This window comes from Eptatretus burgeri, chromosome 9 (genome assembly GCF_056783735.1).
Source record: "Eptatretus burgeri isolate ZD-2024b chromosome 9, Ebu_testis_v1, whole genome shotgun sequence".
Classification (NCBI taxonomy): Eukaryota; Metazoa; Chordata; class Myxini; order Myxiniformes; family Myxinidae; genus Eptatretus; species Eptatretus burgeri.
Genome location: NC_140969.1, coordinates 28,929,351 through 28,945,517, shown reverse-complemented (window position 1 = coordinate 28,945,517; position 16,167 = coordinate 28,929,351). Strand labels below are relative to the sequence as shown.

Genomic DNA, 16,167 nt, shown 5'->3' with positions numbered 1-16,167 from the left:
CAAAGGAAGAGTTTAAGGGTTGGAGAGAAAAATGTACATAAATCAGGAGATTAATGTGCCATTGGGAAGAAAATATGGCCCTGTTTAGCATTCTCATCCCATTTAGAAACTATACTTCTCCAGAAAAATAAATAGATCTTAACTTGTTTGTCTCCCCCCCCCCCCCTTCCCCCAGGTTTCTGCAGGTCACACACAGTCCACCAACAACCCCCTTCTGGTGAAACTCCCAAAATCCACAAGAACTGCTCACCTCCACTCATTCGTTCCTCTTTTCTCTCACGTCTAGAACAAACTTCCTCACTCTGTTCAATCTCATTCTCACCTCCAGGGCTTCAATATGTCTGTTCACCTCCTCAGGTCATCTCCGATTCATACTCATACCTACTACCCAATTAGCCCTCCACTAACCCACCCCTTCCATGCTGGGTTATTGTGTGTTTCCTCACCCCTACCACCCTCTCTCCTTCACCCTCTTCTTGGTTTTCTATTTTGTTCCGTTCCTCTTCTTCCTGTGTTTGAACTTGTATCCAGCTTGTTCACCCCATGTGCTCCCCCTCCCTCTGATCTCATTCTTCCTCCAATGGTCCCTCTATCCTGCTGTTGGTGTTTTCCCCTCTCTCCACGATGTTAATATCGTTTGATTGTGTTTTCATCCACTAAGGCGCTGTTTAGAAGGGCTTTGGTGGATAAATCCAATAAGGCTGCCAAACCACGTGACCCATCAATTATTCATGAACACCTGGTATCCCCAAAGCTTGGCGAACGTGTGTGAAGTTTCCCCTCGATCTGTCCAGCTGATCTGGAGAAACAGGTTTTTAAAGGTTTTCGGGTAAATCCAAAATGGCTGCCAAACCATGTGACCTATGACGTCATAAGTGGAGAACTTTTTGTTCCTCATGGAAAGGTGATCATACCTGTAAATCTTTGCTTCGATCTATTCAGCCATTTCAGAGAAGAATATTTTTGAAGATTTTTATGTAAAAAAAAAAAGGCTGTCGAAGCACGTGACCAATTAAGTCATCAATCCCCCCCCCATACAATTTAGCCCTTGATGACCCTCAAAATTTTTTTCATTCTGACCGGATAAAGTGTTCGATGTCTGCTATAACAATGTCATAGCAAAGTCACCTATGACATAATCATCCCCCCCCCACAAAAGCAAAAAAAATATCACATTTCCCATGGGGTGAACTTGACACTGTGCTAAGTTTCAATTTTTTCACTGGAGCAGTTTCAGAGATACAGAAGTCCAAAGATTTTTCCCTTTTTCCAACATTACAGACACACCACATGACCTATGACATCATATTTATCATCAAGACATTCTACATGAGTCGTCACGCCTACGGTGAAAATTTTGTGTCAATCAGATAAGCTGTTGCAGAGAAAATTAGCACGGGCAGATGTATAGACGTACGGACAACCCGAAAACATAATGCCTCCGGTGACTTCGTCAGTGGAGGCACACAAAGTTGAAGCCTCATCCGTCCAGAAGAAAGTCATACCTTCAATTATCTCCTCTTTCACCTTTTGCAGTTCCCTTCGCACTTCTTCCAAAATGTCCTGCCAAACCATAATTCAAATAAGTTGCATATTCTAACACCAGCACCAATACACACCAAGCATCAAAACAAGATGGCATGACAAGTGTTAGCTTTGGATCAGGTTTGAAGTTGCAACTAAAGCCAAAATTATGGTAATGATAAAAAAAAAAACAACATAGTTATTGTTCAAACTCATGACAGGTTTGCAATACCATGGCAATCCTGGCTGGATATTTCTGTCTTACTTGCTTCAGCCGATCAAAGTCACTGCCTTCTCCAGGGCTGACACCGTTGGTGTTGCTTGCACCACCCGACTTTCTCCTGTCGAGGGATCCAAGATCAGGAAGTTGTGGGACTTGAGGGTTTAACAAAGGTCTGCATGGAAAATGTCATAAGAATGGCCAATCTTTGTTGCATGCGCTGCAAAAGAGCCAAAAATTATACACTACTGCCGAGCACCAAGTCATAGTGGCCAAACTTGGTCTGGCGAAGCATTCCCTTCAGCAATAAATACCATGAAGATCACAACCAAACTGAATTTGTTCATGAAAAATTTCTGCACATCTATCACCACACTCAACTGAACCATATCTGCTTCTGCAGCTCAAATCACTGCACAAAACATCCCTTCGGCTCAGATTACAGAATAAAAATACAAAATCAAGCAAGCGAATACGCAGGTATGGCACAAACATGAATCTCGTGCGACTCACACCTTCTCAAGATCAATTCCCCTTAATGCCTTCGTTAAAACTTACTCCTCCTCCTCTTCCACCCCCTCCTCCTTCCTCAACCCTATCAAGTAACCCCCTCTCCAAAATCCTGCAGCTTACACCATTCCCAGCCCTTTGTACTCTCCATCTGCACACCAGCAAAGCCAGCAAGCTCCAAGCTTCTGCCAAGCTCTGAAACCCAGGTCAAGGCTGCGTCGGCACAGACGGCGGATGGTGCACACACAGGCGCTTTTGTGTACCGAGTCAACAAGCCACTAGGCTTCTCTGGACTAGCCTGTCTCTGTTCTTGCATTTTCATAAAATCCATCCTTTGAAGAAATAATAATAATAATAATAATTAAAACTGGTAAACCAGTAATCCCGGGCTTCAAGGCGTGCCTCCGTTTTAACAAATTTGAACACCATCACCCTGTCACATGATATGGGTTTTCCGAGTTAGAAAGTTAGTTCAAGTCTGCAATGGGGCCCAGCTACGGGGTCCCTCAAGTTATATCGATGAAGGATTGAAAAGCCCATAGCAATACATGATAGAGAAAGAAACTTCACGTTGGACAAATCGAGGCTGGACAAATTTTCAAGTCCTCAAAAAAGTCCAATAACTCCACATTTGCATATTAATGTAAATGGCGAACTTGTAGAACGTTAAAATATCTTCCAGAATTTGTGGTCACTTTTTGTCTATCTTCTTTGGTTTTCATTTTACGACATGTCAAAAATGGGTGATTTTCAACTTTGGGGGGCTCTGGGGCCTCACTGGGGTAAAATACAGACATAGCGTAAATATATTTGGAGTCCCCTCTTCAAGGCCTATCAGAATCTGTCATTAAATTTTTTTCAACTCTCATTTGCATATTTGGCATATTTAATGAGGCGAATCGGCATCATTTTAATCATATAAATTATGCAACGATTTTGACGAAATTAACAACTTAACATTCCAATGGAACCTTGCAAATGTGTGCAAAAGTTTGAGGCTGTCGTATTACCCCTTCTGGAGAAGAAGATGTTTTTAGGTTTTGGAGAAAATCCAATATGGCCGCCAGACCACGTGACCTACGTCATCAAAATTTTCAAAATATAAACTTCAGGTGGAGAGTTATTCAATGTATAAGTTTCATTGAATTTCATCCAAGCGTTGTTTTTCATTTTAGGACATTTCAAAAATTGGTCATTTTCAACTTTGGGGGGCTCTGGGGGCTCACTGGGGTCAAATACAGACATAGTATAAATATATTGGGAGTCCCCTGTTTATGTGCTATCTAAATTTGTCATTAAATTTTTTTAACTCTCATTTGCATATTTTGCATATTTAATGAGGCGAATCGGCATCATTTTAAATCATATTAATTATGTAACGATTTCGACGAAATTAACAAATTCACATTAACATCGAACTTAGCAAATGTGTGCAAAAGATTGAGGCTGTCAGATTATCCCTTCTGGAGAAGAAGATGTTTTTAGGTTTTGGATAAAATCCAATATGGCCGCCAGACCACGTGACCTACGTCATCAAAATTTTTAAAGTATAAACTTCAGGTGGAGAGTAATTAAATTGATAAGTTTCATTGAATTTCATCCAAGCGTTGTTTTCATTTTATGACATTAAAAAAATGGGTCATTTTCAACTTTGGGGGGCGCTGGGGGCTCACTGGGGTCAAATACAGACATAGTATAAATACATTGGGAGTCCCCTCTTCATGTACTATCTAAATCTGTCATTAAATTTTTTCAACTCTCATTTGCATATTTTTCATATTTAATGAGGCGAATCGGCATCATTTAAAATCATATTAATTATGCAACGATTTCGACGAAATTAACAAATTCACATTAACATCGAACTTAGCAAATGTGTGCAAAAGATTGAGGCTGTCTGATTATCCCTTCTGGAGAAGAAGATGTTTTTAGGTTTTGGAGAAAATCCAATATGGCCGCCATACCACGTGACCTACGTCATCAAAATTTTTAAAGTATAAACTTCAGGTGGAGATTAATTAAATGGATAAGTTTCATTGAATTTACTCTAAGCGTTGTTTTCATTTTATGACATTTCAAAAATGGGTCATTTTCAACTTTGGGGGCGCTGGGGGCTCACTGGGGTCAAATACAGACATAGTATAACTATATTGGGAGTCCCCTGTTTATGTACTATCGAAATCTGTCATTAAATTTTTTCAACTCTCATTTGCATATTTTGCATATTTAATGAGGCAATCGGCATCATTTTTAAATCGTATTAATTATGTAACGATTTCGACCAAATTAACAAATTCACATTAGCATCGAACTTAGCAAAGGTGTGCAAAAGATTGAGTCTGTCTGATTATCCCTTCTGGAGAAGAAGATGTTTTTAGGTTTTGGATAAAATCAAATATGGCCGCCATACCACGTGACCTACGTCATCAAATGTTTCATAGTATAAACTTCAGGTGGTGAGTAATAATCCTGTTAAGTTTCGTTGAATTTCATCCGACAGTTTTCCCTCCAGATCCGCCACAAAATCGGTCAGTAGAACATAAAACCCGTTATAATAATAATAATAATAATAATACGAACGAATTCAATAGGGCTTCAGCACTTGCTTGAAGCCCTAATAATAATAAAAAACAGGAAAAAAATAAATGAAAAAACAACAACATAGCAGAGAAGTCACTTGGTGGTGGTCAGGCAGGAGCAATGACATGTGCTGCGTCAATGAGGGAGAGAGACTCACCTGGTCATTGACGGAGACTTGCTGACTCCAGTATCACCTGCCCATGACTTTTTGGTTCCGTCTGAATACAAAAGCACACAAATATGCTTCAGGTCTAACGCCAGGCCGACCATCATTTCGAAACACAACCGGTACAAATATAGGAACATTACATCCTTGGGATGGGGACATAAATCAAACTACGGCATGTGTATTTGGGGCTTCAAACACGAGATCATGTGGTCCCTCAAACGACCAATAGGATAGGATATTGTATGGTGAGATTCTATGCCTAAACATTAAATGCAAAACGTAAAGGGCCTTTGATGTAAAGTTATGAGAGATTAAAAGTGATAATTCAGTTGGTTACGGTGCATAGAAGACAAATGAACTGAAAGATAAAGTTGAATACAAATCACAAGTAACAAAGTCAGACAGCTGTTGGCTTTAGCCTAAAGTGTTTTTGTCAGCCTGGAGAAGGAAGGATGGCTGTACCCACAAAAGAACACAGTGGATTAAAAGCCAATGGTTTCCACTTTGGACAATATTTTTTGCATTATTCAGATACCAAAGTATTATTTTATATGGAGTACCTCAATATCAGTATTATTATCAAAAAGTGGTTTCACCATATAGAGAGGTCTTAACAATTTAAATGCATAGATCGAGTGAGAATAATGGCATCTGAGCCTGTCCAAGGCATGGGCTGCAGTTGTAGTTATGTATCCAGCTTGTCGCTGCTGGCTGCATCATTTCTGGAAGTATGGCTGTGCCGCTGATGCAGTGCCCCCTATTACCAGTAAGCAGGAACTCATTTTGCTGACCTCGAAAGGATGACAAGCCGAGTCAATCCACCTGGTGTCATTTCAACGGCACGACAGAGGCTCGTATTCAAGACCCAAAGATCTTAAGCCAGTCACCTTAATGGTGAAGCAAACACCAGGCTTATGGGCTGCAAAGTCACAGGCAGATTGCAAGGAGGGACTTTCAAACATCAAAAATGATTTCAACATTTACAGCAAAAGTTGATGCTGTTAAGATGCTCTGGGGATTTATAATAACTACAATACAAGGATTTGTGCTTAGGTTTGAAAAATAAAATTTGAAATTATACGAGTTGGGGAGGGGGGAGGAGGGGGAGAAATTAAATAGACATCAGATACCTGGGAGTTCATAATTTGTCACCATGGTAAACCGTACTCTTATGCTTCAGTGGGTTTAAAGTGATCGTTCAGAGAGTTTTCTGGCAATGCTTCCATACTTTCCCTGCATCTCACAAATCACGCCAAGCAGCTTACCATCATTCCAGATATTGCGTCATGAGTCCCCCAGACAAATTGTGTACCATAGAGTGCTGTAAAAAATTACTTTATCCATCACTTCCCAATGATGAGTGGTAAACCATCTAGTTCTGTACACAAAGCCTTGATCCATTTCTTCAATCTTAACCTCACTGTCACAGTTGGAAAAAAAATAATAATAAAACATGCATTGCCATTGACACAGTGGCAGCCTGAAAAGAAGAGCTAACGTAACGAGCTCATTGATGAGCGGAATAATTTACTTTGAGCCAAAGAGCGAGCACGTGAAATGGTGAACGGACGGACATGCCTTGCAATCAGAAATTAAGCTTCCGGAGTTAACAGTCAAATATTCCTCAAGACAGAATGCCCCCACCAAAAGGTGGTGACATCACATTCACGCAAATCTCGAGAATGAGAAACGTTCAAATAAAGTGGAAACCATATACATACAGAAATGTCTCATGCACGATCACAACCCCACTCGGACACATCGGAACGATAGCTCAAATGATACACTGCTTGAAGAGGTTACCTGCAAGAAAGTATCTACCTGTACATCATGTGGGGTTCTGATGCTGGACTTGTTGCAAAACCCAAACTCACCTCCAGGTTTTATGGTGATATAACCACATTCCGGTCAGGTCAGGTATGGGAGCATGTGCCAGAACAGCGCGTCGCTGCGTCCACTTTCTGCCGGTACTCCAGCGGCCTCCGTCTGGCCATCCCCCAGGCAGATGCCAGGCCCATCCCCATCTCCTTGAGATGGTCAACCTGCTGCAACCATGAGGCACGTGGTCGGCCCACTGGCCTCCTCCACTCATGAGACTCCCTCGCTGAGAGAATCTGGTGAGCAGGATCAGCATCAGGAAAATGAGCCACATGTCCATACAGCCGCAACTGACGCTCACGGACTATGCAGGTAACAAATCTCATCCGAGTCTCTCTCAGCAACCGCTCGTTGGACACAAAATCCGACCAGTGATAGCCAAGTATTCTCCGAAGAGACCTGGTACCAAAGGAATTAAGTCTCCGTCTCAGATCCTTGGTCAGAGTCTAAGTCTTGCATCCATAGAGCAAGACTGGAAGTACCAAGGACCTGAAGACTCGGTCTTTCGTCCTCCCGCACAGGTACCGGCAGCGCCACACCCCATGATCCAGTGAATCCATTACTCCCCAGGCCCGACCAGACGTCTATTGACCTCTGACTCACAGCCAGCAGAGACATGAATATCACTGCCAAGGTAAGTGAATCTCTCCACGACCTCAACATCCTCACCATAAACAGACACAGACAGGACAGCAGCATCCAAGATGTCACCGAAAGCCTGGATCTTAGTTTTGACCCAAGAAACCCGTAATCCCAGCGGCTCCGACTCCTCTTTCAGCACCTCGAGGGCCCCCAAAAGGATGTCTAGAGTCTCCGCAAAGATGACTTCATCATCTGCAAAATCAAGGTCCGAGATCTTGACATTCCCAAACGATGCACCGCAGCTTGATCTCTCAGATATCCTCCCTAAAATCCAGTCCATACAAGTGCTGAAAAGTGTGGGGGCCAGTACACATCCCTGACGAACTCCAGTAACAACTGGAAATAAGTCAGAGATGGTACCACCACACTTCACAGCACTCTCAGTACCAGAGTAGAGTTCAGACATCAGATCGATCAGTTTTGGTGGCACCCCACGAAGACCAAGAATCCTCCAGAGGACATCCCGATTCACTGAATCGAACGCTTTACAGAGATCAACATAGGCTGCAAGCAGCCCCTGCCAAAACTCTCGTCTGCGTTCGGTGAGGACACGAAGACCAAGGATACGGTCGATCGTTGACCTCTTTGGTGTAAAACCTGACTGCTCTGGACGCTGGTGCTCAAGCAGATGATAGCGAACCCTATCAAGAATTATCCGAGCAAAGACCTTGCCCGGCACTGAGAGCAGTGTCACCCCTCGGTAGTTGTTGCAGTCTTGGCGATCACCGTTCCCTTTCCAGAGAGGAACAACAAGGCCCCTCTTCCAGTCAGTTGGGATGATGCCTGTGTTCCAGGCAGAGCACAAAACTGCATGCAACAACATGAGTGCAGCATTTCCACCAGCCTTGAGAAGTTCAGCATGGATGCCACAGATCCCTGGAGCTTTTCCCCGTTTCAACTGGTTCACTGCAGCCCGTGTTTCCACAAGTGAAGGTGGACCACAGTTGATTCGAGGGTCAGCAACAGGGATTGTAACACCCTTGACGTCCAACTCGACAGCTGGGGGATCAGCCTGGTACAACCGCTCAAAGTAACCGGCCCAGCGGGCTTTCACTTCAGACTCCTCTGTCAAGAGCCTACCACTCTCTGCTCGAACTGCGGTGCTCCGAGGGATGGGCTTGGATGAACGTAATGCGCGAATTCCCCTGTAAGCGGGATGAGAATCACCTGTCCACAGGTGATGCTCTACTTCCTCACAGATTCCTCGCACATAGGCCTCCTTGTCCACCCTCAGTGCACATACAGTTTTACGCCTCAGCTCCCTGAACAGCTCAGCTCTGCCATTCAGCCTGGCCCTGCGACTCTGGTCAATGGTATCCAGTGTCCCTTGAGAGACAAAATTCTTCTTTGCCCTGCGGTGAGCTCCAAGACATCCACCGGCAACATCAAGGACGGTGGTCTTGAAGGCACTCCACAACTCTTCAGGACCCCCCAAAGCACACAGACCCCCCAACTGTCCACTCAGCCTGTTGGCAAACTCCTCAGCTACTCTCTCATCCCTGAGCTTGCCAACATCCAGCCTAGGCTGGGATGGTACCATTCTCCAGGATTTAAGGTGCAGCTTTAGAGTTTCTACAACAAGCCTGTGGTCAGTATTGAGGAACTGAGCACTCCGGTAGACCCTGCAGTTCTGGATCATCCTCCAACGACCGTCAATGAGGACATGGTCAATCTCCTTTGCCACACCGCCAGCGTTGGAATACCAAGTCCAGCGATGAGCTTGCGGGTGCTGAAACCATGAACCAGCCACCTTAAGTCCATGACTTCTTTCAAAGTCAAGGAACTTTGTGCTATTCTGGTTCATAGTTCCTGACCCATGGGAACCAACACACACCTCATAACCGTCCCTATCAGTTCCAGTCGATGCATTGAAATCCCCCAAGACTTGAAGTGTATCTCGTCTGGGGCACTGATCAACCACAGACTCGAGCGTGGCGTAGAATGTATCCTTCACGGTGAGATCACTCGCCTCAGTCGGAGCATAAACAGAGACCAGGGAAATGACACCTAAGGAGTGACGGATCCTTAATCTCATAATACGCTCGTTGACCGGTGTTACCTCAATTATCATTGGGGTCAGCTTATTGGACACAGCTACAGCAACTCCTTGGGTATGGTAACCATCAGAGCGACCAGACCAGTAGTAGGTGTTGTAACCACCCACCATTATCTCGCCGCAATCCGGTCTCCGAACCTCAGAGAGAGCTGCAATCCCGATGTCCAAACGCTTGAGCTCAGATGATAACAGAGACAGGTGATCATCCTCTCTTAGGCATAGGACATTCCAGGCACCCACCCGAAGGGACCGCCTCAGGTTAACCCAAGGAGACCGCCGTCTGGTGGACGACACCTCAGCACCACTCCGACACACTCTCCCGCAATCTGACCCAGGGATGTTACCCCATGGTTTCCCTCCTATCAAAGATTGGGGGTCCCGAAGGCTTTGCCCCAATCCCGTCATCCGGTGAGCTGCCCTGCGAAGGGAAGCTGCACAGGAGGTACTCCCACGGAGTGGGTTTTCAGATTTTTTTTGCGTTCTTGTGTTTTGCGGAATGAAGGGTTTTACGGTGGCCGAAGTGCAAATCCTGCCACCAACCTCCTAATAAAAAAGTAACCCAACTGCAGGAGGACGTCCGCAGACACAGTTGGGCACTAGATATGGATGGCCGTCGGCTCACAAGGAGCTCCTCCGCCCTTTGACATTGACAAGTTTCATTATTTGACATTATAACCACATTGACAGTTTCATTATTTGCATAAAGAAACATCCAACAGCACAAATTAAAGCAATTGCTGTCGACAGACCTCTGAAACCTCCACAAAATGCCATCTTTCCCTGGCCTTGCATTCCTTCACGTCGGAGTCTAATCTACCATTTCAATCGATAACACCTGTGATGTGCTGCGAGGAACAAACTGCCGATTTTGGATTTCTTGCTCTGATGGTTTGTGCAAAATTTCTCTGCATTTTGAAGAAACTAAGTTTCGTTTTTCTTTGTGGGGGCTTAAAACAATTCCCAACATCCACTGAAGAATATCACTTCGTATTACCTTTCACATAGCTGCAAAGGCTTAGCATGATCATGTTTTTTTAATTGTTGTTTTTAAACACAATCCAATATATATATATATATATATATATATATATATATATATATATATATATATATATATATATATATATATATATATATATATATATATACAGTAGACTAGGCATAAGTCGGCAGCGTGTAACTCGTCACTTCGCCTAAGTTGGCAGCGTCAAAAAGTCCCGAATTTATCTCATGTTAAATCCCTTTGAATAAAGGGTCATCCCTCTGTAAGTCGTCATCTCTAAGTCGTTAGATGTTGTCCGTTCCCGCATAATGGAAACTCAAGTATATTACCACTCCTAACTCGTCACATGGAACTGCTGCCTCGTGAGAAGCCCAATTTCATGGAATCGTGATGCTCGCCAATTGGTTTACACCGTCAGTGATAGGCTATTTATAACTGCGTACACACGTTGATCGCACTGCAGGCAGGACAATGGCGACTAAGCGTAAGCTTACAACTAAAACCTTCCAAGAAAAATACGACATTATCCAGTTTTGCGAGGCAAACCCACTGACGAAGAAAACAGCCATAGCTGAGAAGTTGGACATCAAACGGCAGACATTGGGCGATATCTTGAAGAATAAGGGCAAGATATTTGGACAAGTGGAGAAGATCGCGAGGCCTGTAATAAGTGTGAAACGCGTGAAATGTGTGTCTTTTGAAGATGTCGATGACGCGCTCATCATCTGATTTCGGCAAATGTTGGCTCAGCCAAATATTCGGTTGGACGGTGAAATGTTGCTGCTGAAGGCACGTCAATTCGCTGTGGACCTCGGGCATGATGATGCCGAGACCTTGCCCATGAACTGGATAGACAGATTCAAAGTGAGGTGGGGAATCAGCAAGGTCAAGAGGTGCGGCGAATCAGGCAGCGTGGATTCGCCGATACTGTCTGGATGTGATGCGCCGATACTGTCTTTCGGTGGAGGATTGCCCAGACAACATCATGGAATACAATGACCGGTTTGAGTCCTTTCTCATGCACCAGATGCCCAAGAGTTTGAGGCAGTCAAACATAACGGATTACTTCGCAAAGGAGTAAAGGATCGATCGAGCTTCGTGTTGAAGTCCGATCATGGTTTTATATTGGCTTGTTTTGTACATTACCGCACTCACTTACACATTGGCATTGAGTGGTAATCATCACCACGATGACTGTGTGTCATGTAATTTTTCACCATACCATCACCGATGGTATACGAGTTGTCTTACAGAGTTGTTCATTATCTTTACTTTTGATAAACTGATTCATGAATTCCATCTTTGCTTGATCACTTTCCAACTCACCAATGAACCCCCACCTATGCCCCGAGGATTGTGTTTTCCTTTTGGTACAATAGCCGGCTCTCACACATATGTGTCCAGGCCACGCGCGACTTCATCCTTCACCCCACAGTCATCATGAATGTTCGCATATGCGTAAGTCGTCACATTTCTAAGTCGTCACTTTTTTCTCGGTCCCGATGATGACGACTTACGCCTAGTCTACTGTATATATCTATATATATATATATATATATATATATATATATATATATATATATATATATATATATATATATATATATATATATATATATATATATATATATATATATATATATATGTTGTTGTTCTTCTTTCGGCTGCTCGCGTTAGGGGTCGCCACAGCGGATCATCCGTTATAATCCGCATGCTGATTTGGCACAGGTTTTACGCCGGATGCCCTTCCTGACGCAACCCTGGTTGCCTCTGACGACATAGGGATAAGGATTCGGTTTCGCCATGATTCCGGGCTGCCCTACACCCTCATAGCGCGGCCCAGTGCAGAAAATCCCGTCCTCAAGCGATCCTCCAACCCAAGCCTCCAAATAGCCGGATTTCAGGCGCACTCCACTACGCCCAGTATAATCCAATATATATATATATATATATATATATATATATATATATATATATATATATATATATATATATATATATATATATATATATATATATATATATATATATATATATATATATTTATATATATACTGTATATACATATACATATATATATATATATATATATATATATATATATATATATATATATACATATATATATATATATATATATATATATATATATATATATATATATATATATATATATATATATATATATATATATACATACATATACATATATATATATATACACATATACATATACATATATACATATACACATATACATATACATATATACATATACATATATATATATATACATATACATATACATATATATATATATACATATATATATATATATATACATATATATATATACATATATATATATATATATATATATATATATATATACATATACATATATCAAACCATTTCCTTGTTTTTTTTTTGCCAAAAACACTCCCCAACACTCATTGATGAACCTTTGAAAGTTTGATGAAGATCCCTTTGGCCATCTAAGATAAATGGCAACACAGACAGACAGACAAAAAACGCTCAGAGTATCGATATGGTAAAATGGTCTATCATTTTGTCCATGACATTGATGGTGACATCAATTGTTAAAAAAAAAACAAAAAAAAACAAGCAATTGAGCCACCCATCCTAAATGTGGCCATGCACTCAACATCCTGATTTTTTGGAGTGTCCACGAAGCTCATCTTTTGACGCATCATTTATTTGCATCAAAACCACATTCAAACCTTTGTCTCCATAAATTGGTCTTTGACGCATATTATTTTTCTGATATAGTAAACACTTCAATATCGTGGGGGTTACGTTCATGGAAAATGACGCATTATGTAAAACCAATTTCCTGAGGGAATAAGGGGTTCGGTTCATGGACTTCAAGAAAATCGAGCGGAAGGTCGGCCGGCGGCAGCCCAAAATAAACACATCACAATTGAAATAAACATGCAAAATAAATACCAATTGGCCTTATGATTGTCTCCTGCTGCGTTGAAGCAGATTAAACATTCAGAGGCTAAAACTTGCCCCCTCGCCCCATCATTCTTCCCCTATTAATCTCAAATTGTTTTCCTTTGTAATCTGTCGATGTTTTTCTTTACAAGTTGTTCTGCAGTTCCATAAAACAGCAAAGAAATAAAATGAAAAGAATCTCTTTGGTCCGTCGTTTTTACACTTCGGTGCCATACCATTCTTTTTGTCTTTTAATTATTTTTTGTGTACATAGACGAGGCTCGTGGAAGAGCAACAATTAGTACACTGAACGGATCAGGCAACAACAGGACAAAAGGAAGAGTGGATAAAGGCGGGAAACACCAACAGCGAGTTGAAGGCCAAGATAGAGGCAGACTTGGACAAACGATGGGTGTGGGAGGAATGAGGGGCAGAAAGGGTGCATAGGGTGGACAAGATGGACACAGTGGGAAACTTGCAGGAGGGAAAAATGAAAATTTGGAAGGAGGAGGATTGGGGTGGGGTTAATGAAGGTAGAAAAGATCATGGTTTTGGATTGGGGATGATCTAAGATGGTAGTGAACAGCTGGCTTGAAGACTTGGAGGGAAGAATGATATTGAAGAGAATGTGGAAGTTGCTTCCACAGATGGGAGAAATGATAAATAAATGAGTGGAAGTGAGCAGTAATCCTGCATTCTATTATTAACGTGCGTGAGAAACAACGAAAGGCTCATGGTGCGAGATAACAATCACAGCTCAGCTCGAAAGCCACGATTGGTCAAAATTAAACTCACGATAACGAAATCGGGACATAAAAAAGGTGCCGCTATTGCTTAAAACCCGAGGTATTCAAACCCACGATATTTAAGGGAATACTGACTGCATTACCATTATGTTTCTGAAGTTGTTTTCCTTTGTATTCCGTCAATGTGCTAATTTCATACATCGTTCTGCAGTTCCTGCAAGGAATAACTGGTGATTTTGGATTTTATAGAGGGAAACATGTTGGGTCAGGTTGTGGTGGTGTGTGCCAGGGTGGTGCTGAGGTGTCGTCCACCAGACGGTGTCTCCTCAGGTTAATGTGAAGTGGTCTCTTCGGGTGGGTGCCTGGAATGTCCTATCTCTAAGAGAGGATGATCACCTATCTCTGTTATCATCTGATCTCCAGCGTTTGAACATTGGTATTGCAGCACTCTCTGAGGTTCAGAGACCGGATAGTGGTGAGATAATGGTGGGTGGTTACAACACCTACTACTGGTCTGGTCGCTTTGATAGTTACCATGCCCAAGGAGTTTCTGCAGCTGTGTCGAATAAGCTGACTCCAATGATAAATGAGGTCACACCGGTCAATGAGCGTATTATGAGACTGAGGATTCGTCACTCCCTTGGTCTCTGCATATGCTCCAACTGAGGCGAGTGACCTCAATGTGAAATAGACGTTCTATGCCGCACTTGAGTGTGGTTGATCAGTGCCCCAAGCAAGATCCTCATCTAGTCCTGGGGGATTTCCCGACTGGCACTGATCGGGATGGTTATGAGACATGTGTTGGTCCCCATTAGTCTGGAACTGTAAAACCACAATAGCACGAAGTTCTTTGATTTTGCAAGAAGTTGGGCGACTTGGGGTGGCTGGTTTACGATTTCAGCACCCACAGCCACATCGCTGGACTAGGGATTCTAACGCTGGTGGTGTGGCAAAGGAGATTGACCGTGTACTCGTCGAGAGTCATTGGAGGATGCTCCAGAACTGCAGGGTCTACCAGAGTACTCAGTTCCTAAATACTGATGCCAGGCTTGTTGTAACAACTCTGAAGTTGCACCTCAACTCTAGGAGAATAGTATCATCCCAGCTTCGGCTGGATGTTGGCAAGATCAGGGATGAGAGGGTCGTTGAGAAATTTGCGAACACTGAGTGGGGAGTTTGGGGGTGGGGAGGGGGGTCTGGGTGTTCTAGGGAATCCTGAAGAGTTGTGGAATGCCTTCAAGACTACCATCCTTGATGTTGCCGGTGGTTGTTTTGGAACCCACCATCAGGCAAAGAGGAACTTCGTCTCCCATGGGACACTGGATACCATTTACCAGCATCGCAGGGCCAGGCTGAATGGCAGAACTGAGCTGTTCAACGAGCTGAGGCATAAAACTGTATGAAACTGTGCTCGGGGTGGATAACGAGGCCAATTTGCGAGAAATCTGTGAAGGGGTAGAGCATCACGTGTGGTCAAGAGATTCTCGTCCTGCTTCCAGAACAATTTGTGGATTGTGTTCCTCCACGCCCATCTCTCGTGTACTGCAGTTAAAGCGGAGGGTGGTCAGCTCTTGATGGAGGAGTCTGAAGTGAAGGCCCACTGGGCTGGTTACTTTGAGTGGCTATTCCAGGCGGCTGACCCACAGCTGTTGAATTGGATGACAAGGATGTTAATATCCCTATTGCTGACCCTCAAATCAACTGTGAATCACCTTCTTTGTAGAAACACAGGCTGCAATGAACCAGTTAAAAGGGGGTAAAGCTCCAGGGATCTGTGGCATCCATGCCGAACTTCTCAAGGCTGGTAGAAATGCTGTACTCGTGTCGTTGCATGCAGTTTTGTGCTTTGCCTGAAACACAGGCATCATCACAAGACGACAG

The 16,167-nt window shown here is 43.0% G+C and overlaps 1 protein-coding gene across 4 annotated transcripts in view; it reads right to left on the bottom strand.

Annotated features, from left to right (window-relative positions):
• EVL (Enah/Vasp-like) overlaps nucleotides 1–16,167 on the bottom strand; it is a 79,929-nt gene that overhangs the window by 1,410 nt on the left and 62,352 nt on the right. For all 4 annotated transcript variants that reach the window (XM_085894526.1, XM_085894527.1, XM_085894524.1 and 1 more), the window contains exons 10-12: nucleotides 4,992–5,052; nucleotides 1,790–1,865; nucleotides 1,506–1,563 (exon numbers count right to left, since the gene is read on the bottom strand). In XM_085894526.1, the coding sequence (XP_085750652.1) occupies nucleotides 1,506–1,563; nucleotides 1,790–1,865; nucleotides 4,992–5,052 (195 nt within the window). The remainder of the gene's footprint in view (nucleotides 1–1,505; nucleotides 1,564–1,789; nucleotides 1,866–4,991; nucleotides 5,053–16,167) is intronic.